Source organism: Pezoporus occidentalis, unplaced genomic scaffold, assembly GCF_034315485.1.
Source record: "Pezoporus occidentalis ecotype Australia unplaced genomic scaffold, CSIRO_AGI_Poc_V1 ctg5, whole genome shotgun sequence".
In the NCBI taxonomy this organism is placed as follows: Eukaryota; Metazoa; Chordata; class Aves; order Psittaciformes; family Psittacidae; genus Pezoporus; species Pezoporus occidentalis.
In genome coordinates this window covers 11466828-11492216 of record NW_026915835.1, presented here as the reverse complement: position 1 = coordinate 11492216, position 25389 = coordinate 11466828, and the positions used below count along the sequence as shown (strand labels likewise).

Sequence of the window (25389 nt, the reverse complement as noted above, 5' to 3'; positions counted from 1 at the left end):
GGTTTTAGTCAATTAAACACGCTTTATGTTTGGTAACTGCCTTTTAGCTACATATAGACATCAGTGGCTGTACATGCAGCACTTCCTAATTCAAAATTAGAAAGTGCTTTTTGTCCTTTTCTTTGGCTCTTGCAGCGTTTCTCTGACCTCTGACCAGAAAGGAATACGATTCTGTTTTCATGGAAGTTCAGCTTAGGATCAAACATTTCACACACTTTGATAAATCTGCTCAGCCACTTTTTAAAAAGAAGGCTGTCAAAAAGCTCTTTTTAGTTTTACTCTTTTGTTCTCAGTTCTTTGAATTATCCTATTCCAAGTCTTGAAAATAACTTCACATTCGTTAGTATTGTCTTTTTCCATTTTTCCCCAGTATGCTCTTGTTATTGCAGCCTAGACACAACTATTAAAAAGAAATTAAATTCACAAAGTACATGAATTCCTTTTTCCTTCGTCTCCTTTGAATTACTTGAGCTCTGTATTTAATCATGAGTTCTAAAATGAAACACTGGCACCATATCTTTCTCTCTACCTTTCTCAATTCTCCACAGCTCTGAGAGGAGAATAAGATTTATGACAGATTACTCATATTATTTTTCTTTGTACTTGCTGCAATTAAGAAGTTTCACCAAAAACGTTTTGAGGGTTTTGGTGGAGATTAAAACATTCCTCTTTCTGGTCTAACATGATTACCTCCTCCAGTCTTCTTTTCACTGTTCTGGTTTAACCATTTTAAACTAACACAATGTTTCTGTTTACTCTCTTATTTGGGCATAAGCATCTCAGAATTTATGAGCATGATCTGGGTTAAATGAAAAAAGGTAGATTAGTTTGCTTGTGTATCTGACAAATAGGGCATTTAGTCATTAGTAAATTCACTGCATTATTTAAACTAGGGTTTATCAAGGAAGAAAATATGAATGGAAAGTATATTCTGCACAGTTTTTTTTTACCTGGTTTTTAGATTTCTGCATGCTTGCTTCATTCCTTATGCTGGCACTTCCACCCATTATTCACAATGGCTTTTCGTATGTGGCATCCACACAGCATATCATCACAAGATTACACATAGAGTACTTGGGTCTCATCCTTCAAATGCTATTGTGATACTTCTTCGCTGAGAACACAGCATTATTTCAGAGAACTGTGCTGCATTCAGTGTATTTACAAATCTGAACAAGATCTGAGAGGAGCAGCAAACCTCTCAGATTGCTGGAGGGGGATAGCTAAGAGGGCAGAGTAAGAGTTAAATATGTTTGGCTTGGCCAAACAGCAGTTCAGGAGAGTGTAGCACCATGTCTCAAAAATGTTGACAATAAAAGATGGAACAAGAAAGAATCACTTAAGGCTTTATATGAACGTATTAGACAAGTAATAGCAGATTAATTTAATCTGTTTAACCTTCATTTCAAAAACTTTCTGCCAGCACTTTTCTTTGCATCATAACATATGGTGGAAAACCAACTTTAGCATACTTAAATACAGTAAAAAAGGCCAAGGATTGTTTATGAGTAAGAACCAGAAGAAAGCATGACAGTGGGTTCTCTATTAGATGTTAAATTTCAGGGAATCTCCTATTCCTGCTGTAAGGAGTTTGTGTGGCTGAAGCTTCTTTGGTGGTTTGTACTCCCCTTTCTCCTGTCAATACATCCTGCAGGACCTCTTATTACTGGTAATGTCCCCATGCAGTTTCCACCAGGAGTGGAAACGAGATACCAGGTGAAGCATATGTAATTCAAAATTCTGCTACATTGCAATTTGTCTTGTCTGAGTAGGGAAAAAAAGCGTGACCCATGCTGTGAGTATGCCTCCCTGTACTCCCATCGCATTAATCCATACTTCTGTATCAGTTGTTGTGGCACTAGTCTGGGCGGTGTTAGTTGTAGGCCTAAGCCCAGGCAGAGTTGCAAAAGGAGTAAGGGGGGACGGGTGAAACTGTGGCTCCATGGAAATCAGGAGGAGGTTGCTAGCCAGTGTGGCCAGAATTTCCCCCCAAGATAGTGATGTTATCTTCTTGTAAGTTGGCTCCTCTGCATTTCTTAGTTTGAGACATTAGGGATTCTACTCTTTTCAAATAATTTTATTTTTTTTTTTTTAATTTCCCAGGTACTTAACAACTCTTCACCAAGATGCTCTGTTAGATTTTGGTTGGCTCAAGTAAAAAAAAAAACACATTTATATTACCATGTCTCCATTTAAATAGGCACTACTGTCCTTGAAATGTCAAATGTAATATGACATGTCAATTATTGTATGTCAAGCACATGATGTATTTTCAGCCCCTGTTGATTTAGATGTTTTTTGACTTATGCTTGACATATTATAACGGTACTTCTTCAGTTCACTGAATGTCTTGAAAACAACATTGAATGGCACATAAATCACTGCACCACCTTTTGCAGGGTTGCTTGCCAGAACATGAAGTAGCAGCTTCATGTTCCTGCAAACGTTTGGTGAATAATGGTTCTTTTGTTCCAGAGTTGGGTGTCTGCAGTTTCTGGCAGGTTTGCCAGCAGGGCAGAAGCAGTCCTGTTTTACTCAATGATTTTTTTAATCATTACTTTAGAAAATCTAACATTTTCTTAAGAGAGCTTTTAAAAGTCCCGTACCTATATTTGACTCGTATTTTGTCTGGAATGCATATGTGATATGAAAAAATGAAGTAGGACCATAGGCCCAATCACCATACAGCATTAGTAAGGATTTCTTCCTAACCCTATTCGCCTAAAATACACACCTACAGTAAGGAGGAGATAACTCTCCAATCACAGTTTCAGAAAGTAGCAGTCACTGACTGTTAGCAGGGTCAGATAATGTGAGGAAAGATTATGTTTGATCTTGTATACTATATACTTTTTGAATAATAGAATCATAGAATAGTTAGGGTTGGAAAGGACCTTCAGATCATCTAGTTCCACCCCACCTGCCACGGGCAGGAATTTCTTAATTGTGTTTAGTGCTAGCATTTACTCTTCTGCCTGGAAGATGTGTGTGTTCATACAAGGATGTGATTCAGCCACTACCCAAAAAGATGATATGCTTAAGGTGGTGGGAGGAAGAAGAAGGGAAGGAGGAAAGGTAGTATCCCCATACTTTTCAAGTCAGGAAGTAAACCACAAAAAGAATAAGGGGCAGGACTAAAGATGTCTAGGAAATCAGTTGCAGCACTCTGAAGCCCCAAGCCATGTTACCCTCCTTTTTCAATCTTTGCTACTGTTTGAATGTACCACATTGCTTTAATGAGAAGCTGTGCATTTAACTTGGGTGTACTTTCGGATGTTTCAATGTTGAGTAAGACTGCTGTTACAGCTAATATAAAATTAATAATAGACCTCTACTTACCCAGACAGAGGGGAAAGAGGTAGGCTTAGAAACTGGAGTTTCCGGGGAATTCAGGGGTGTAGTTAAAGTGAATGGGCTCCTTGTAGGAATATTGGAATATTTCGGGGGGGGGGGGGGACGATATGGGTACAGGCACATCAGTTTCTGTTTTGTGTGTCAAACTCAATTTCAGCCTGCAATGACAGCCCTCCTTCCACCATGTCTCCCATATGGGATAAAAGTATGTAACAGGGGCAGCAAAATGAGAATTGTGGTGGAAGGAAAGAGCCCTGCCTTCTCTTCCCCTCCTGAAATGTGTTTCTTCACCTCTTAGTGAAGGTGAAGTTCCTTGAGCAGTGTCCCTCACATCCCAGGCAGCATTGGCAGAGATGCCTGCCCAAAGCAGTGCATGGCTCTGCGGTGCTTGTGGGGCACAGAACCCCATTTCCAGGGTGAGATGTCTTAACTTGTTGTATGCAGGCTTTCGCTTGCCATGGTCATGGTTGTCTCATCTGACCTTGCACTGAGTGCCGTCCTAATGCCTCCCTCCATCTGCCTATCAGTTTTTCTTACTTACTGTAGTTACAGCGAAGTCATTCTGTCGTGTTGGGAGTGTTAGATTTGAATTTGTGTTGGTTTTTTTTTTCTGTGCCTCTTCCAAATGAACAATTGTGACAGCAAAATGGTTTGATAATTATCCCTTTTTGCTACATGTGAAAGCTCCAAATGTTTCAGGAAATTATGGGCGGTTTTTGATCTAAAGTTCTGGTATGTTCCATCCCATTTAACAAAACAAAACAAAACAACATATGTGCAGAGTTGAGTTTTGCTAGATTTTGACAGACTCTGATTTCTCCAGTAAAAGCTTGAGTGTAAGCAAGCCGGTTGTTCTTAATTACTATATTGGCAGTACTACTTAGTGCTTTATTTGGTGAGTGATACTGTTTGCATGTACTCAGATAGTAAATAAGCAGAGATTTTAATAGATTACAAAGGGAAATATATCCGGAAGTGGATGTGGGGTTTTGTTGTTTTGTTGTTTTTTCTTTCCAAAATGAAAATTTAAAACGTGCAACTATGTGGATTTAAATTATTAAGCCAGACATCCTGTTGGTGAAGATTTGGGAGGATGGTGCTTTCAGGGAAGTAATAGAAATTCCAGAGATGAATGAACTGTATCCTGGGGCAGCACAACTGGCTTTGGGCTAACTATGCAGGAAACCTTTGGCAAACCAAGGGACCACTGGGTCCTAGACCGGTGCTCCTGGCTGCAAATTTAAGCTTGAAATTCAGGACACTCAGTTCTAACCACTCAGATCTGTGGACCTACCTTTGGGACTTAAAAACTACACTTGGCAGAGTGCTAATGAGCAGTATGCATAAATTAGCAAGGTGACTGTAGTGGGCCATTGTTATCATCCCTTGATTCTTAGCATTATAGGAGACACAGTCAGGAGGGATGCACCAGCTTCAGAGACAGCAGCTAGACAGATCTGCTCTGCTTCTTTGCGAGGCTTGCTCTGTAGCCTGAGTATGCTTCCAAGTGACAAAAGAAATTATAGGGATGATCGTGTAAAAAATAAATACGCTAGCTAATAACCAGGCCACGGAAATGTCCTTTAGCACTAAATAGGACAAAGGAATGTCATGTGGATGAAGGAGGTCTGCTGTGTGTTTCTATGGCATCTACAAGAAATCCCTCTGGTGACTGGGTGATGTTTCTGTGTGAATGGAAATGAAGTTCCATCCCTCTTCCCTGAGATATTTTTGAATCAGTGGAAAAAGTGTGCTAATCTGAAAATTCCTGTTTAACCAGCTGTGAAAAAGGGTTCATTCAACTACAGTACTATATGGCAATGGATTGTCATTCTTCCATTGGGTAGCATTGTTTCTAAGTATTCATCTAAGTAATTTTTGTGAATGAAGCTAAATAAAATCTATTTCATAACGCCTGCAAACATGAAATCTTGCCTGTTGCTAGAGTTTAGGGAATAGTTGGTTCAAAATCTGACAGTTGCAAAGCTTCTTCAGCTTTGTATGTTTTTATCCTTTTCTGAACAAAACATTCAATGTCAGTTGGAAATACCAGAATAATTTCCCTCACATAACTGAATACTTGACATCCCAAAGGGAAACATCCGCCTTTGAGCCAGTGGGAAAACATTTCTTATCATTAGAATGCATTGTGTTATGTTGTTAAAAATCGGAAGAGGCAACTTTATTTAAATCTTACCCAGTTTAAATCCTCACATGAGAACTTTCTTATAAAGTGATAGTATAACAAGCCAAGTCCTCAGTCTGATTTTGCCTTCGCGGGGCAGGATCATGCATAGGGTGAAATTTTGACCCTGTATTTTGTCAGCAAGAAGTCATTAGGATTTTGTTCTTGCTTTTATGAAGAAGAATATTGTCATCCTAAAGGCATCTGTGGATTTTCCTGAACAGAGAATAGCCACAGTGAGGACCACATGTTTGTTCAAGTGGGAAGGAGCATGACAGCAAGCCCACACAGCCACCTTGAGGCAGTGAAGCCCAGAGGAGTGGAGCTGCTTGACCACCAGCCTAATCAGTGCTCTTGAAATAGTGTTATGGGGTATTTATTGTGAGGAATACTGTACTCTGAGTGCAAATGGAACAATTTCTGATGTGACAAACAAATCTGTTAAAGATGTATTTCCTTAGATTTCTTAGTACAAAATGTACCTTATTGCTGTATGCAGTCTTCCTGCAGAAGAGATTTGCTCTTAATCAGACTTTACTCTGCCCTTGAGCACTTGAGAACATAAATGCAGTGCTTTGTTGGTGAGAAAATGTTCAGAGGACCAATTCATGAAAACCATGATACTCTGGTTTCCTCCTTCTGTTGGGAGATTGTATGTCTGACTCCACTGAAGACAGTGGGAGCTTTGCCATTGTCTTTTCCAAGGGCCAGGTCCAAGTAGGTTATCTTTCTGACTGATGGACTGGTGTAATGATAAACAAGAAATTGTTAAAATTTGCCTTTTTGGTATGTGTAAGAAGAAGGTAAATGCTCTGTTGCCTAATGAATTACAAGTAGAAAGACTCTACCTACCTGCAGTTACTCAGAGTGCAGAGTGAGAATTTGCTGGATGGAAATTAAGCTGATTTCAGTTATGGAGAGAAGAGAAGAAATGTTTGTCCACATGGACTAATCAATCTGTACAAGGCCAATATAAAAGAGATGGTAACTCTTCTAGCTTGTAGGTAGTAGTCATGGGTTTCTGTTCCTCAGAAATTATATGGCCAAGTGATTTCTACAACTTTCAGGGATGCTTTCTATCCTAGTGTACAGATTAAAAGAAATCTTTCAGATATTAGCAAATACAGTGAAACTGCAGCTGCATAAATTTCTTCCTATGTAGGTATCTTACTCAGTGACAAAACCTGGCCCTGTAGTTCTCTAGAAAGGCAGTTCCAAGTTGGGGTAGCAGGTCTGGGGGAAGAGGGAGGGAAAATAAAGGGCAGGAGACGAAAAGAAATGGCAGTCTCTGGGAAAGAAGGCCAAGGAGCTGAAGCTGGTGAAGCCTAGAACATTGATTGGTTTTCAGGAGTGACTATATTATAAATAAGTGTGGAAAATCAGAGATGCAAGGAGAGATGGTGGGGTTTCTTCAATTCTCATATTGCAGTAGTGTATTAGTAGTCTGTTCATGGATTTAGACCTCACAGTACTGATTTTGCTTTACAATAATAGCACAGCAAAAAAGGTGTAGTAAGGATCTTGTAATGTAAATGAAGAGATACTTCATCGACATGCATGACTGTAAAGCCAGGTACAAGTTAGCATATTGAATAGAAAAGCTAGCTTCTTGCATAACATAAATACATGAGGATTCCTTGTTGTTAGCAAAAATGCTGGGTAACACAATCTGTGTGGCCTCTGGGTTGTAGCGACAATGTTGGTTTATTCTTATGTTTTCTCGTGTTCTTTTATAAAAGATTCCTTTCAACAGGAGAGGGTGCTCTTAAAGAAAAAACAAAACTAAACAAAAACATAAATCTCAAACTATCGATCGGAAAGTAGTTTTAGAAAAAGAAACCCAAATCCCTGAAGTATGATCTTGTGCTGAGGAACTACTTTTGTCCCAAATTGAATTAAAATTATTTAGCTCCTTTCCTCCTATCCAGATCAATCTTGTTTTATCTCTGCAATAGATCAGTTCTTTACAATATGTATTCTCAGAGAGGAGCTTGTAGATAGAGGGTTGTGGGGCATACAAAATGCCCATGGTTTTTGAGATGACGTTCTGTTGGGAGCAACAGTTTATCTTTACGTGTGTATATCCTCCAAAGTGTACGCTTCTTTGAAGAACAGAATCATAGAATGGTTTTGGTTGGAAGGGTTCTTAAAGCTCATCCAGTACCAACCCCCCTGCCATGGGCCGGGACACCTTCCTCTGTAGCAGCTTGTTCCAAGCCCCATCCAGCCTGGCCTTGAACACTTCCAGGGATGGGGCATGCACAGCTTCTTTGGGCAACTTCTTCTAGGGCCTCACCACCCTCCCAGTGAAGAATTTCTTCCTAATATCTGATCTAAATCAACACTCTTTCAGTTTAAAGCCCTTTGTTCTAATCCCTTGTAAAAAGTCCCTCTCCAGATTTCTTGTAGGCCCCCTTTAGGTACTGGAAGCTTATGGAATCAATGGAGTCAACTATTTAGTAGTTATTGGAATCTGCTTGATGACACAGAGTATGACAGATGATCACCCATAATTACATTATACATGGGTATCCAGGGTAATCAGATATTTAACTTACCAATAATAAGCCTTCTGAACAGGAAAGAAGAAAAGGTTATTCACTCAAGCTTCAGTCCCAGTGGATACCATGTCCTCATTTAATGTCGCTGACCTGGCAAGACATTACACAACAAATTTGTCAGCTAAGGATACAGAAAAGAGCATTTTTAATCACTGCCGTGATCAGTTCCACATTTGTTAGTCAGACCAACAAGAGGAGGTGGATGTACAGGTGAAAATCATCATTGTACTAACTACTACTGGGACTGACTACTGTGCTGCACAGGTATGAGAAATGAGAATTAGAGATACGAGAAGCAAGCGAGATCTGGAGAGCAAAGTACAGCATGCTGGGAGTCCTGCACTAGAACACAGAGTGTCTGTGCTGTTTCTACAAGTAACCAGAACAAAGGCGAAAGACGTGAATGTGCACATGCTTATCTAATTTCCGTATTGGAAATTTCAGCTCAGCCCATGTCTCCAACAAAGTAGTCTTTATTCCCTTTTTTAATTTCTTCTGCCGAGAATACCAGTATTGCTGTAGCTTCTTTGCATATGTGTTGCCAGAAAAACATGAAGGAAAAGCATGAATTGGAAAGGTAAAAAGCATGGCCCTGTGTTCTTAAAGCTGGGTTGGAGGTGCTCAGTTACCCAATTTTCTGCTCTGTTTAGGAGGGAACAAAAAAGAACAGACTTGGCATTGATGCAGCCTCCGTCTGGAAGGAGTGTTAGGATGACTGGTGCATTAGAGAGCCTGTGAATGATCACTGCTGTTCTGCTAGCTCTGAAAGGAGCGAACGAAGTAAGATGCTCTTTCTCTGCTAAACCAGGTTCAGCTCCAGGGCCTGAACTAGTATGTATCAAATATGTTTGGCATACAGAATTTCAGGAACTATTCCTGGTTTTGGGAGGACATACAGTGCTTTGTCTTCAGATCCAAAAAAGCTTAGCTTGTACACTTCATTCCACCTGCAAATTCATTGTGAAGATGCATTTTCCCCACTGCTTGAGATTTCTTTATTTTCCTAGATTTCGTCTTCAGCTTGGAAGATCATTGAGGTAAAGCACAGTAAGCTATTTTTTTCTTTTACAGAAAGAAACTCAGGCTTAGCTCATGATCTTTCATTATAATATGCATATAAGTGTATTTATGAATATAAACATTCATGTATGAACTGTTTAGAAAAAGCAAGCATTCGTTACAAACTCCCTCTAGAACATGAGTGTGGCTGAGCACTGGAACATGTTGGCCAGAGAGATGCTTTTTTTTCCATCCTTGAATATTTTCAGACTTCAGAAGAATGAGGCCATGAACATTCTGATACTGCTCTGAAGTTAAACCTGCTGAGCAGAAAGTGGATAGGTCCCTTCCCAGCTGAGTTTTTCTGTTACTCTTTATTCCATGTAATGCAGCACATTACAAAAAGAGGTGTTGACGTGAGCTGCAGCGCCCAGAGCAGTCTGCGCTCTGTTCAGCCATTCCAGTGAGCTAGATTTGTCGATGCTGCAACTCTGCATCTTCTGTATGTGGAACTCGTTAGAAAAAAAATATCTCCTAAGCAGATTTAAATGACTGCTGTCATTTGTCACCTCAAAATCTATGGCAAAATCTAGGGACAAGTGTCTCACCTTCTGTGAGTCCATCTATCCAAACCAAGGAAAAGACAGGACACAGTGAAGCAGAGCCGTGTTTCATATTACCAGAAATATTTTGTCCATGTGTAAAACATCACAGCTTTACTGTCAAATGCTTCTAAAACTTTTGCAGGTAGAAACAAGCTCTGTCCATCCTGCTCTGTTAGAAGTGTGAAATTAAACTTCGTTAAACAGTAGCCTAGTAATTCAGTGGGGGTGTCACTGGTCCAGGAGCTGCTGTTGCCCATGCCTGGCTAAAGCTGGATGTAGTTGTGCAGGAATAAGGCTGGCCCAGGCTGTGGTTCTTACATCAGGGTCTGCGGGTGCTGCAGGTTTTCATACAGCCATAAACTTCCCCAAAACCAGGAATAAGCGTTTTAATTATGTAGGCAATATAATTAACACATGCAAGATATTTAACATGTACTTCCTTTGGGCTTTTTTGCACAACAACTCTCCAGGGTAAAATTTCCTTGCATAAAAATACATGGAAAGTTCTGGTGTGGGTTTTTTTTAAGCGTCATCTCAGAGTTTATCATAGGGTTGATTTATCAGTTTTCTCTACTAGAAGTGTGCTTTGCAGTCCCAGTCCTCCAGATCTGGGTGCGTGCTGGAGCATGTTGTAGGATTTTCTGGTGCAGCTTCCTTTACTTGGAAACCCAGCACAGGAATAATATGGAAGAGAAGAATGGGGCATGTACTTGGGTGTCCTCTCAGTGTGGAGCTTGGATACATACCCAGGATAGGTTTACCCTAGAATCTGGAAAGTGCTCCAGGATCCCACAGCACAAACATGGATCAGGCAACTGTCTCTGTCTCATGTCTCAGCTTAACACAGCTGATAACAGAGGTGATGGATAATTTTGGTAAGGTGTGCTATGGTTGACAAGGCTTTTTCTAGTGGATCCCAAAGCTCTTTCCCTCTGCCAGAAATTTGTTTCATGTATAGTCATGCTTTCAGTTTCACCACAGCCAGAGAGAACTTGTAACACACTCAGGTATCACAAGGCAGTTCAACAGTTCAAGTAACTTCAGCATGTCTGAGTGGGAATAAATGCTGTGGGTAAAGTCATAGTTAGAGACGTGCAGGGCATTTCATTTGCTGACTGCCTATGACTGGGACGTTAAGAGCACAAGATCTGCTGTACAGAGCCAGAGCAAAGGACCCTGTTGCCCATGGCTCTGCCTTCAGCAGCAGACATCTAGGGCAGAGCACAGGGCAAACTTAGCATGCTCCTACTCCCCATCTGCTCCCAGTGTGATTTCCCACCATCTCCAGCTGAGGCACTTTCTGAACAAAATGTATTCAAATCATCTCTTATCTGTGTCTTGTTTACCCATGTGATTTTCTCAATGTGTGTACTGTTTGTATGCGCTGCCAAATTCTTCCTTTCTTTCTCAACAAAAAGTATAATTTCCAGTATAACATCACCTTAAAGCACACTGATTGAAGTAACTACCGCTATTAAAAAAGTAGTACATATTTTCTTTTTATGATCACCCTAAGTGCTGCTTGATATGTTTTACTGTCTAACATTCTAAAGCAGATGTTTGCTTTTCATGAAACATTAATTAGAATCTAAGAATCAAAGAGGAGAAAAATACATATGTATGTATGCATGTGCATCTGTTTGTCTGTGAACAGGAGATAGTACAAACTTTGTATTAAAAAAAGCAGTAAGCAAATATTTGAGATGAAGACTGTGTCAGGAGATTACACTGATATTTAAGCATATTAAAGAAAAAAAAACCCTACTATGTTTTTATATAGTATGATTTTGACATCCCACTACTAGGTGACGTTTTATAAACGGTAATGAAAAATATCCTATTTCTTCACGGTTTAATATGTACTGTAGGATACATTCACCAATACCCTGAGTAGGAGGGGAACATTATACCAACTGTCAGGAAATGGAATTATGTTTTGTGAAAAGCTACTACAAAATAAAGTAATTGAAAGCTGGAAACTGGGAAATGCGGTTCAGTTTCCCTTCTCAAAAACACATGGAGTACCCATGCCATGCCTGTTAGCGTCTGAAACTTGAAGGTCTTAACAGAAAGAGGATACCTTAAGTGAGATGAGCTCCCTGAATGAGAGGTATGCTGCTATGCCAGAGGAGCCAGGCAAAGACATTGGGATGGTGGAGCTGCTCCATGAACTTCATCCAGAGGAGGGCTGACAGCTGCCGTGGCTTTACATGAGCATGCTGCTTGATGTGAGTGTGCTGCTTGATGTGCTTGGGGGGCCCTGTCCCACCACTGAATCCAAAAGCCAAGATGTAAAAAATAATGCAGAAAGCTTGACTTGTCCCCATAGCTATATGTTTAAGAGCTTTAGTTTCTGTAAATGCAAAGCAGTCAAAACCCCACAATGTTTCTTTCTGCAGCCTCTGTTCCCTTTGAATGCCTACCAAATGCAAGAGTTACAAGGATGTTCTTCCACTTCTCATTACCATCTGAATGTAGACATGTTATATTCTAATTTTCTGCTTTTATTTCATTTGCCTGCAGTTTTAATTACTATGACTGACAAGGTTGGCCCAGAAGCTTTTCATGTCTCATAAACTAAAGATTCATAGTGCTAAATTTACACACTGTGTATTTGAATCTTGTATATTTATATATTCTTTTCCTTTCTAAACAAAACCTGTGTATATCTGGATGTCCAAAACTGGCCTGAGAGTGAGACATGAATGTTGGTTCTATTCTGTATTGACAGGGCACATCGTCACCTCCTAAGTATTTAGCATGGTAAGATCTCCCAATTTTTGTTTTCAGCCTATGTATTCGTGTGTTTATTTTTTGTGTGTTACATGCACAAGTATCACAAGAAGAAGCTTCATTGTGGAGTGAAAGGTGGATTTTCCAGTTGTTCCTTGTGTTGCTTGCTTATATCTGTGTTCTTGATTTCTTCATACAAATCCTTTATTTCCATGGAAGTTGTGGCATTGGTGATAATCACAGCTAGTTGACATTGAAAGTTGTTATGACACTTCTGTAACCCCTTGACCACAGTTTCCCATCCTCTCCTATGTGTCAGCAGGTACTTCGTAGACTTCACTATTTAGGGAATGAAACCAGCAAAAGGAAGCAAGCTGCTTGAGTTTGGGTTTTCTGGGGCAGAGTTGAGTTTTTGTCAGTGTGGGTCCCTGAACTGGCTTGCTGCAGGATCAGACAAATGCTAGTGCCTGCACAAGGGAAAGTAACTGGAGCAGCACTGGCCTGGTATGCCATTCTTCATCAGTCCAGAGCCTGAGAAACGCAAAAGGGATGCAGCTTATGTTATGCCCACTGTGGGGGCCACGCGCTGGCTAGGCTGAGCAGATGCTGCATGGGGCTGAGCCAGGTCTGGTTCTCCTTCTCATAGTAGCCAGAGTGAAGGGGATACTGCTGATGTGTGCCTGGATCTCACCCCAAAATAAAATCAGCTTCTGTCTTCAGCAGCCATGGCCTATAGTTAAGGTGCTGTCATGTATCTCTTGTTTAACTACAGGACACAACTAGGGAGGAGGGTAAAGCAGTCTGAATGCTATATGGTATGGTGAAGGGGACTTGGGATACATGCTGGTCTATACCTGTTGGCTGTGTGTCAGTATGTTTTCCATGAGGTCTTTTGCAAGGCAGGCAGGAGTCATAGCCACACAGTCTGAGCTCATAGCAGAGGGACCAAGGAAGAGTAAAGGTGGTAATCACAAGGATAAAAATGTGACATCAGCCAGCTCTTCTCTGGCTTGGTGGGAGGCCATCAGCAGCAGGAGGCTCATACTTTGGTGGACGCAGGTAACACTACTTGTTTGCCACAGGGTGAAAGCACACAAACAGGTTGCTTCTGGAGAGAAGCCAGTGTGCAGTGATTTGTCACCCCATACGTGGCATGTTGGTGTATTGTAGCACTGAAGACAGTTCAAGGCTTTAGTAAACCATTGTCCTCCCCAGGCAGTTCTGCTCTGTGTATCGCTCGGAAAACACAGAACTGGTATAAAAATGCCTGCTACATGTGTTTTTAGCAGTGTTACTGAGTATGCCAGGGGCCTTTCACAGACTGTGTGTAGAACAGAGGAGAAACTTGTAGGAGTCTGTGGGCAGCATTCATAGAAAGAAAAAGTAATCCTGCATTACCAGGGTTATAATCGCTGTTGCATGCAGCACAGATCACGTTCAGCAGAACTTGATGGCCATCTACTGGTGAAGCCCCAGTCTTTGTTTCACTTTGCAGACTTACTTTTTGGTCAGAGAGACAAGTGCCTGGCCATGTGTGAGTTGCAGAGATGTATGTTTTCACTTGTAGCTGGAAATAACACAGATGAAGTTCTGTAAGTCACCCTAAATGCTTACACTGAACAGTACTCACTACAGATGTTGCAGCTGCTTCTGGAAGCAACCAACAGCCTCCTATGATTTCTGTTAGTATAACAGCTTCTGCCCTAACATAGAAATTACACTGGTTTTAAAAATAATGAACTGCAAATAAATAAAGCTGACAGGCCAGAACCGTTTTTACTTTGTTAATCTCTCAAACTTGATGTGTCAGCAGTAATTTGATACATCCTGCAGTTTCTCTGGGGTATTACCTGTAGTATCAGTCCTGTTGCTAAACCCCACCTTAAGCCTTAAAGGCTCCCTTAGTTCTTGGCCAATAACAAGAGCACTGGCAGCTCCTCATCTGGGCATTGTGGCTGCTCTCAGCTGCTGATGTGTTTCCAGGTCTTCACTCTGGGTAGACGGTGAGGGCCACTTGGAGTCAAGGGAGGCTGCTATGGTATGGTTTGTGTGGTTGTCTAGGTTTTTTTCAGTTACTTATTTTACATGGTTTTAAACCACATGTAAGTCTCTTCTGCTGGCTAGTTTGTCATGTAGCCTGCACTGCTGTGAAGGGAAGGCATGCGGTTACATTTTCTGGTTCCAGCTCATAGTACCCCCCTCCTCAGCACACTGAGAAGGTGATGCCTGTGAATCCACTCGGGGTTGATGGCAATGCGCATCATCTTCCGTGGCTTATTCGATTATTTTCCATGGCATGGCATAGATACAATGCTTTTAGAAAGAGGGAGCAATCCAGATAAAAAGAAGCAGCACTGATCATGTGCCACCTTCTTGGCACTGCTTTATGCCACCCTCTCCTGTATAAAATCCTGGGAAAGCACAGAGCAGTTCCCAGCAATGAGGTCACCTTCTTGTATGTGACAAAGAGGTTTTTACAAGGTGCTGACTCTTCTCAAGCTTCATTTTGTCTTGGGGCTGGGAATTACAGCAGCAAGCTTGATCCTCCTCCCATGTAAACGAGCTGTACCATCCAGGATCTGAACACCCTGTTACAAAATAGGCTTTTAAGACAGCTCATAAATCACGTGCAAGAAAAATTGTGCACAAATATTTACTTTTAAAGATAAAGATTTTTCTGGTCTAGAACCCTGGATTTTGTGCCTTCGGTATTGAGCTTTAAGATTTGATTTACATGTTTGCTTTTTATTTTAGATGTTTAAAGAAACAGCTAGAGTAGCAAGACCATTCTCAGTGAATCGTCTGACCCAAGACTGTTATTTGCCCAGATGTTTAAATTACTAAGTCGTTTCTGTGACAGCTAAACATATCCGTATTCCTGTCACATTTTAAAGCGCTGATGTGTCTTACTCTCTTGGGGACTACTTTTTGCTAGTTAATGTTAATATTATGGCACTCTGTCCATTTCTTTCTCCACTTCAGAAATTCCTCTCACACCCGTTAACACACATCGTTATTAGAGACAAAAATAATTAATCTGGAAAATCTCTTTGCCTGAAGGTGAAATAAGAATATACATTAAGTATTAACAGAGAGAGGGCTGTCAGAAAGAGGGTACTCCATCTTTTCTAAAATAATGCTTTAAGTTAGGGTCATACTGTAAAAATATTTAAACAAAAAGAAAAATGCATGATTTCAAGTGCCATTAGTTCAAGGCTTAAAAATTTATATGCAGAGAATTGGAACATCAGTCAAATCATATGCAAGTCAAATGGTGCAAGATACTTTATGCAAAGTTTTAACCCAGTATAAATAGTCCTCAGCAAATTCTGGAGATGTCTATAAGTGCAGTTTATGCCAAAACAGCTATAGCTATAGCAGCAGCAGCTATTGTAACGAAAGGTTGGAGACTGGTGTTGACACAGGAGCTTCTCAGCAGATGCATTGACACTGGTGCCTCTTTCAAATATCTTTCTTAGTATCTCAGCTTTCCCCAAGCTTTGTGCTTACTTCTTTCTGTGATCACTTTCTTTTCCTCCCATTCATTTTCCTTTGACAGTCACAAATTCTTTCAGGAGAACTGGGAACTTTCATCTGAAGAGTTTAAAAGAGCTAGCTGACTGATGAATCTCTAGATCATTTACCTTGAATGTCAATAAACACAAGAATGCAGGGGAAGCCCCAGAAACTTGATGAAGACCAGTGTTGTTCCAGCACTTAAAGTAGCTAAACAGGCTAGTATAACTGTAGGTGAACGTGACTGCTGTGGAGTATATCCATGATGGGGTTGATAAGGAGATCGATTAATAATGATTTATAGCTGCATAATATAATTCATGGAAGTCAGTGAGGGTTTGGATCTTGGCATACCAGCTTGGTAACAGTTTATGACACAAGTTTATCTAACCAAGGCAAGTACACTGTTGTAGCAGGCTTCCTTCAGGTATCAGACTTGATACACACAGTAGTTAGAAACCTAAGCAACGTGACTTCAACATGATATTTTTAAATGCTTAAAATTGTGATAGCTGATAGGCCTTAGGACACTGCTATAAATGGAGCATCTTTGATGAGCATTCACGTTTCTGTGGATATTGTCCTTTGGACCTTTGCTAATAAACTTTTTATTTACAGTTGTCTGAAAGGAAATAAAATTCATTGACTTGCAGGTGATAGATTGAGAATTGTTAAATAAGGAAATGGAATGAGGGGTGATCTAGATTTGTTGGCAATCTGTATGGAAGCAAATAACAGGTGTTTGGCCAAATGTGAGGATCAGTGGTCCAGAGCTGGGTACTGGAAACACTTTTACATAAAAGGTTTCCAGATTTTTATCTATTTAAACCTGTCAAAGAGGAATTATGGAGGCTATATATAAAGATGTTTAGAAAGCATGGTTCAGTGAGCTTGGATCTAGACACATAAAATAGAAAACAAGTTCAAGATAAAGTCAGGCTACTTCACTATTGGAGTAGTATTTCAAGCATCATGGTATTTTCTCAGCAGTAAGCACATCTAAATCAAGACTTGAATTATTGAATAAGCTCCAGTTCAAGCACAAATTGTTTCAAGTATGTGCTGTGGACTACATGGTAGAAACAGAAAAAGTTAACTATGAAGGTCACTTCTGGCACAGTGATGTGTTACAGCCAATCTTTTGGGACACAAGATATACACCATGCTCTTGCTTCATTGTTTTGTTTCTGTTCTGGTTTTTAGTTCAATTTCACCGTTCAGTATTGAGAGCACAAGGCGTCAGAGGAGGTCTGAGTCTCCAGACTCCAGGAAGCGGCGCATCCATCGGTGTGACTTTGAGGGATGCAACAAAGTATACACAAAAAGTTCCCACCTGAAGGCTCACCGGAGGACGCACACAGGTAAGACTTTGCTGTCACTGTGTACCATGGTTAAGACAAGCAGATTCCTTCCTGACTAATTTAGGGCCTATTGAACTCATCATCCTACACTGAGAGCCAAAGGAGTGTACCTGAATAACAGAAATGTCCATTCTGGTGCAAATCAAGAGAGTGCTTTTGAACTGAACTTCTCTGTCATCCCCACTTCTCAGGACAAGAGCGGTGTCAGCACAAACCGGACTCCTTTCAAATGGAACTAAACAGAAAAGTGGCCTTCAGTGACACACCTACAACAATGGGTGGTGATTGCTAGGGACCAACCAGAGTTAGTCCAAAGAAAACCCTCAAGAAGAGCATACAGTGTGGCCATAGTTCTTTTCTTTTTTTTTTTTTCACTCTAAAGACCTACTGCTAATGAGCTGCTACTTGCTTTTATAGCTGTAGCCCTTGAATGCTAAGTGCCACTAAATGCCTTCAGTTCAATTCAAATGTAAACTTGAATGCCTCAGTATCTTTTTTCTGGAGGCTGCAGAGGCACCTACCGCATACTGCAGAAGGAAGTCAGACACTTTATGAGAATAGGTTGCACTAGGTCCCTACGACAGAGATGCAGGAGAGGTGCCTACGTGAGCTGGGTCCCATTTAGGGATGGTAATACTTAACACTGAATCAATACCTGGTGTCCTTATTAACTTTAAAGGTTGTTACTAGTCTACATGACAGGCATGTAAGGGTAGCTGAAGCAGTGATGTGTAATCATTGTAATTTTATTGTGTATGAATTCAGGAGCAGTGATTTGAAGTCATCAAGAACTATTTAAGAGAGCATTGCTCAGATGGCTAGAAAGGCAGTAGACAGAACACTCCGAGCCTCAGTGCTGTTCCTTACTCTGCTGCTGATTTGCTTAAATTAAATTTATTGATCCCTCTACTCCTAATGTTATTCAGCGTTCTAGTAGCTCCTTGGAGAAAAAGTCGTATTTGTCCAGCATGTAGCCCAATGTTGTTCTCTGCTGAGAATCTGCTGGCACTTGCTGTGGTGTGATGTACTCTAAAGAGTATGAGATACTGTTTTAAAAAACTAAGTGATGGCTTCTCGATTTCAAATGAGGCCATTTCCCCATCATTCTTTCCAATATGTCTTTTGGTTGGTTGGACTTTTGTTGAGAGGAATACTGAACAAGGCTCATCTTAATGCCCCCTACTAAATCAATTTCTGTAAGGTAAGAGTTCCTTCCTTAAACAGCAGAAATGTTCTGGTGATCTGGGAATTTCATTACATTTCACTTCAGGCCAATTATTCTAGTCTCTTCATGCCTTCCCGTTAATGCTTGTATCTTCTCCTCTCTCCTGATTTATCATGTCTTGTCTTAATTCTTTTTCCTTCTTCCTTTCTTTTCCCCATCTTCAATGTGGTCTTCAATCCCCTACCCTTTTACGTTGTTCACTGTCATTCCTGTTTTAATTCTTTTATCCCAATCTAACCCTGCTCTGTCCCTTTCCTTCCCCCTTCCCTGATTTCTAAGTGATTTTCCTGTTCTTGCCTGTGTCATCCTTTGAGCATTATATGGCTGTAGCAGATTAGAAGGCAGAGAGCCCAGCAAAGGCATGAAAACAGTAGACTGTTTGGTTTGAACCAAAAATACTACTACGTATTTATGTCACAGGGAAGTCACTGTTTTCTACCCTGCAAGACTGGTGACCAGCTCAGGACTATAAGCAAGCATCGTGTTAAGGAGCTGAGTTACAAAACTAGAGTGAACAACCTCAGGAAAGTCACACCCAAGTTAGCCCAGAAATACAGAAGGCTCTTCTCTACTGTGACTTTTAAAACACCAAGAATCTCATTTGTTAATTCATTAGGGACCTTATGGCAGATCAGAACTTGCAAGTAATGCACCCAGATAAGTGTTAGATCATCTGCACCTCTGAATCTCAGGCTGTACTCTTAGGGTGTCCAAAACTAAGCACTGAAGGCTTGAAATGGTGTTGATAATTACAGGTTTTGCAGCTATAGCTCTCCAGCAGCGTGAAGGGAGTTTCTGTACCTGCCATAATCATAGGATCCATCTCCCCAACCTTGATTCCCTGGCAGCTGGGTGTCTAGGCTGTGCTATCTGTCTGGGATCTCTGGGTAGTCAGAAAAGAAGGATTGGCACCTCTGGGGCACGTAATTCCCTCTTCAGGTAGGCCCAGGGATTGGCTTGCAAAGGTGCTTTTCTTTCACTGCTGAATATAGAGGAAGACCAGCTACCTACCAGGCTGTTAGCTGGATGAAACAAATCCCCACCCCAAAAGGCATCTGCCTGAAATATTTTGCAGTCATTTTGGATGTTGGTTTATTCCTTCAGGGAGAAAAGAAATATAATGTTAAATAAAAAAATTCATTAAACGGTCATTTGTTAACTGCTTAATATTGCCATGTCTTCATGCCTGCAGCAAGTAAAGTATAGTCTAGAGAAAAGGTGAGCACTGAATTTAGCCAGTGGAACCAGTGACAAAATCTGTATCATGCAGTTAAAATTAAATGTTTTACAGAACACTTCTCAGGTCTCGGTAAGAAGTTGGCGGATTTCAGACTTACATTTAGCATTGGCCATGAGCATACTCTTACATATTAATCTCATCTTACTTTTTTTATCTTGCCCTTTACTTTTGCTTCAGGCAAAAGAAGTTAATTATTCACTTATGACCCACAGTAATTAGTGCCATTTTGGGTAAGTATAAATGAAGTATGACAGCTATGCACACAAGGGTGAGCAAGTTTCAGTAGGAAGCTTTCTGAGAAAAGATCACAGAAACTCAGGATTGTGTAATATAGACTTTTTTTTATTTTAGGCAGGCTGATCTTGCTGGCAATTGTTTACCGAAGCAAAATGTGCTTGAGAACTTTTCTTCTTACTATTTACTATATGTGCATGGCCACTGAAACTTTCACAGTTGTTTGGATACAGGAGGAAAAATAATCACGGAATCATAGAACGGTTAGAGTTGAAAGGGGCTTAAAGCTCATCTCATTCCAACCCCCCTGCCATGGGCCAGGGACACCTTCCGCTAGACCAGGTTGCTCAAAGCCCCATCCAACACTGAACACTCCCAGGGATGGGGCAGCCACAGCTTCTGTGGACAACTGATGCCAGTGTCTCACCACCGTCACCGTCACAATGAAGAATTTCTTCCTGATGTCTAATCTATGTCTGTCCTCTTTCAGTTCAAAGCCATTCCCCCTTGTCTACGTGTCCTTGTAAAAGACAAGGACTACATGTAAAAAGTCACTCTCCAGATTTCTTGTAGGCCCAGTTTTGGTAGTGGAAGGCTGCTATAATGTCTCCCTGGAGCCTTCTCTTCTCCAGGCTGACCAATCCCAACTCTTTCAGCCTGTCTCCATAGGAGAGGTGCTCCAGCCCTCTGATCATCTTTGCCTCATGAGAGCAGAGTAGATAGGGAGAATCATCTTGACCTGCTTGATCTTGCTTCTTCTGGTGCAGCCCAGGATATGGTTGGCTTTCTGGGCTGTGAACACACACGGCCAGCTCATACTGAGCTTCTCATCAGCCAATACTCCCAAGTCCTCTGCAGGGCTGCTCTCAATCCAGTCTCCCCACAGCTTGGTATTTTGCTTTTTACTTTTTAAACAAGTAGTATTTTGACAGGATGAATAGCTTGGTTGGTTGGAAGGTATATACTTTTTTACTCTTAATTAAAAATGGAAACAAAATATTATAGAAGGTTAACTTTTCATTCTCTTTGAGTAACTCCTAGGTTTTTTTAAGTATGCTGTGCCCTGACTCCGCAATACTTTCCTCACTGGTATCCTTGAAACTTAGTGTACTGGTGGCATGGAGTCCACTGGGGGGCGAGCTTGAATTACGTATAGCCTCTCCAAGTAGAACTGCAAGTGAAACCTGTACTCCTTAGAGCAGTTCATAAATCACAAGCATCGGTATTCAATTTCTCTTTCTAGTATCAGCTTCTTGTTGTTGTTTTGCCAAATCGTCAGATAAAGCTATCGGGAGGTATCGGGTGTGATGGAGAGCCTTCGGGGCTTGCAGGCAATCTCGCAGCTCAGGTTTATCTACTCATTCCGCAAGGAGAAACTGTGAGAAACTGGCTCACTGGAGTTGTGTTGAGTTAGTTTCTGCTTCAGTGAACTTAAAGAAAATTACTAATGTGTGACTACAAATGAGTAATCTTGAAACATAGGAAAACCAGCAACCCTGGGTTGCATTGTTGGTCTCTATATGTCTGTGTTGTGCTCAGCATAGGTGCTTGGTGTCAGCCCCAAGAATGAGGAGAGCTGTAACTGATGTTCCCTGTGAAGTCTGTGCCCCTGCAGTCCTGGTGGGACTCACCTTCTTCAGTTTGCTGCTTTCACTTTGAAGATGGAGAGGGAAACCAGCATAGTGCTATTTTATAATATGTAATGGCTATTTCAGGCCTTTTAGGTAGTATTAAAGTTGCCGTTAACACTTTCAGCAGGACAGCTGGGCATTGCAGACTAATATTGGTTCCTTGGTTCCTTCCACTGTGTTTCATTTTTTTTCCCCATAAAAATTTCATTCTAAAAATACTTAACTTTATATTAATGAATTGCTGTTTCCTGTTCTGTTAGCCCTGGTTGTGAAAGATCTAAAGATCTCTGTTCCATCTGAAGAGAAATGATGAAAACTGATATATTTTATATAAATCAAAAAGTCAGATCATGCCTTCTCTTGAGAGGGTGATATGGATTATAAAAAGTAGACTTTAATAATTGATCTGTGAAGTTGGTGAAACTGGAAATCATGGGTCTGTAAAAACTGTAAAATGCATTAAATCCATTATTTTGGCAAAAAGCAGGCAGATATTTTCATGCCATAAAATCGAGGACATACATCTTGGCCTCCTCTCTAGTTGGCTGGACATTCCTGAAATGTCAATGTAAAGCTGCAAAGCAGTCAAAAATGTTTGCCATTTCCCTGAAGAATTTCACTTGACTTGTCATTATTTTTCAGCCATCTGTAACTATAATGGAAATAGGTTTGTAAGCTAGACAGTAGGACAAAGCTCATACCATTTATCAAGTTGAATGCAAGGAATTTAAGTCTCTGGTGAATTAATACACTTCATTATAACCTCAATCAGCATAATAGTTGTAGATAAAGTGTGTGTGTGGAAAGAGGAGAGGGCAGAGTGAGAGAAGAGGGAAAAAAGATAACGAGCATCCAGAACCTTTTGGGCTACTCTCTGTAACAGCACAAAGGAGACATTAGGAAGTGAAAACACCTTTGGGATAGGTAACAGTGATCATATGAAAAACAGACAAACCCTTTTTTATTAATACTGATTTCAGGTGCCTTGTTTTAATGCATTGAAAAAATAAAAGTGTCATTGTCAAAAGATGGCAGGTTCTGGCTGCCAACAGAGACACTGCAGAGACCCAGTGGCTGCTGGCTGTGGGTGATGTCCCTGGGCACACGCCTTATGGTGCAACTGGTCATGGACAAACTGTGCCATTGCCTGAACGTGTGGCTAAAAACTACTTTCACTTTTCATCCACAGGCTACTTAGTCTGCAAGTCCAAGTGTGCAATATTCTGTTTAAGATGAGTGGCGATCCTATTGGTACCAAAGCTAACCTTTGCGTACCACAATCAGGTTTTCATAGACATCATCTGTCTCCTCTTCAACAGGGAGCACATGTAAATTTCAGGTGTATGATGTAAATTGAAGAGCAAATTATGCTGTCAGTTAGGAGCCCTGGTAAAGAACACAGAGACTTGGAATGTGGAATAGTACACATGGAGGGGATTTAAAGATCTTTTTTCTAAGTATGCAGAGTACACTGGGTGGTGTGAATGTGTCCCATGGGGGTGCTGAGCATGGGGACTGTGACCTGAGAAATCTAACTAACTACAGGGGCAATTAAAGGGAAATCTGATTCATCTTGGATTTCACATCTGAAGTTCCCCACAGGTAAATCCATTTCTAGCTCATTGTGGTTACCAGTATCACATGGAGAGAAGCCTAGGGAGTTTAAAACACTACATGAATCATCCTGAAGAAGTCCATAAAGAAAGAAATGCCTGCTTTAAGGTTATGTGGGACATAATTTTACAGCATCTTGTACAGAAGAGATTGCTTCCCATCTCACACTTCCGTAGGATTTTCTTTTACTGTAGGAGTAATCAGTTTCCTGTATTTCTGTGCAACCTTATTTCAGGTTACAAATCTCTGAAACATGGCAGAGTGGCTTTCTGGGGTCAATAGCAACAAAAGCCTGGACTTTCCAGTTGGTGTGAAGTGGGAATCGATTTAGTCCATGAGTGTTGGCGTCATAAAGCCACCGCCATGGTTTTGTTTCTTCCTTGGAGGAGTGGAAGAGGGCAAGGGCTGTAACCAGAGCAGCTTCTGTGGGACTCAGGTACAGGACTGCAACTGCTCGTTTCCATCCATGAGCCCCAGCCAGCACCAGGTCTGAATCGCTCTTCTCAGTGTCATTGCTTCGGAGGATGCAACTGCTTTGTTAGGCACTTAGAGGCAGGCGAGTATAGCCCCCAGGCCAAATGAATAGTTTTGTGTTTGGTGCTTTGTCCTTGATCGACACCTATATCATTCCTGAGAGATGAGAGCAAATACCTTTGCCACAGACGTAATGAAGCCTATTTGTCCGTGTCAGGTGGTCTTCAGCAGCGTTATATGGAGGCAGTAAACATCTCAGAAGTTAACAGTTTTGTACCTGAGAAAATGACAGCACTTCCTCCACAAAATGTTCCTTTATAGCTGGGTTGAGACGCCACTGTAGAAGAGTGAGGGCTAGTGGGTACATGGGTGTTTTATTTAGTCTGTGCTTTTTCAAACATTGCATTCCTCTCATTCACTGTTGCTCCATATATTATTTTAATATGAAAGGGCCCCATCATTACTCTTTGTTCACATTTTCCTTTGAGCAAGTTGAGCAGACTTAAAAAGTCAGAACCACCAAAAAAGTAATTTTTGCTCTGTAGGTTTTAAAACGCCATTAATTACCTGTTGTTTTCTTAAGGTCTGTTACTGCCTTTTGCTACCTATAAGTTCCAGAGAGATATTTACAGGTTTGTAATCCCTTCTTTAGGTAAATATTGGGAGGAAGCGACATTTTTTAAATAATCCTTCTGGATTTGACTTGAACTGTGTAGATTTTTGGCCTACTTTAAAATGAATGCCTCTTTGTCACCTGCCCTACACACTCACTCTTCAAAAGCCCAGCTTTTTTTTTCTCAGGTCCTACGTGCTTCCTAGGTCCTTATCCCAGAGCTCCCCCTCCTCCACATAAATCTGTCAGATGAAAAAGCTGCAACAGCAGGTTCACATGCTGTTCCAGAAATGGGGAATTTAAATAAACAAAGCCAATTTTTAAATTAATTTGCTTTAAGTAAAATAGGAGGTTCTGTTTGTATTGGGTGATGCTTTTATTTTTTAAGAGATACTTTCTTTTAGTGTTTAAAGTTTACTGCCAGTTTCAATAGAGTTTTCCTATGTAGAAACCATACATTTCATGGAAGTTTTCACTTCTGTCTTTTCTGCTCTTTCTTTATGAAGTTTCTATTTAGAAGATAAACAGAGTATTTCAGAAATGGGGCTGCTGAAGCCTCAGCCGAAGCCTCAGCCTATTCCCATTGATGTGGCAGGATTCACATTTCAGGACAGAAGTATATTTAAAAGCAGAAGTCTGATGGTGCAGTACGTACCAGGGTACGCAGGCAGGCTCACCAGTGCCACCACAGCCTAGTAAAGAGATGTAGAAATGGGAAGCTCTGGGTGAAGTGAGATCGTTATCTGAGTCCAGCTACTTTCAGGCAGGTGTCCATACCACAAGGAGCTTGTACATCCAGTTCTCTTCCAATAGCCGCTCTGTGGAAAGTTAAATGATTTAATTTCTGGCGCATTTTGTGAGCTCTGAATTCACCTTACACACGGGGAGTCATTCCTCTGCATTGTAGGTCTGATGCTGTGCCGATATGGAAGAGTGCCCATGTGGTTATTCCAAGGAACTTTGATGGGAAAGAAAGTCTAATTGCATCTGTGATTACTTTCAGTCCCTAGGTTATGAAAAATATTTCCAACAGTGCCCCTTGAC

At 40.9% G+C, this 25389-nt stretch overlaps 1 protein-coding gene across 7 annotated transcripts in view; it reads left to right on the top strand.

Moving 5' to 3' along the window:
* KLF12 (KLF transcription factor 12) overlaps positions 1 to 25389 on the top strand; it is a 263442-nt gene that overhangs the window by 219554 nt on the left and 18499 nt on the right. For all 7 annotated transcript variants that reach the window (XM_062636889.1, XM_062636888.1, XM_062636890.1 and 4 more), the window contains one exon: positions 17157 to 17314. In XM_062636889.1, coding sequence (XP_062492873.1) covers positions 17157 to 17314 — 158 coding nt within the window. The remainder of the gene's footprint in view (positions 1 to 17156; positions 17315 to 25389) is intronic.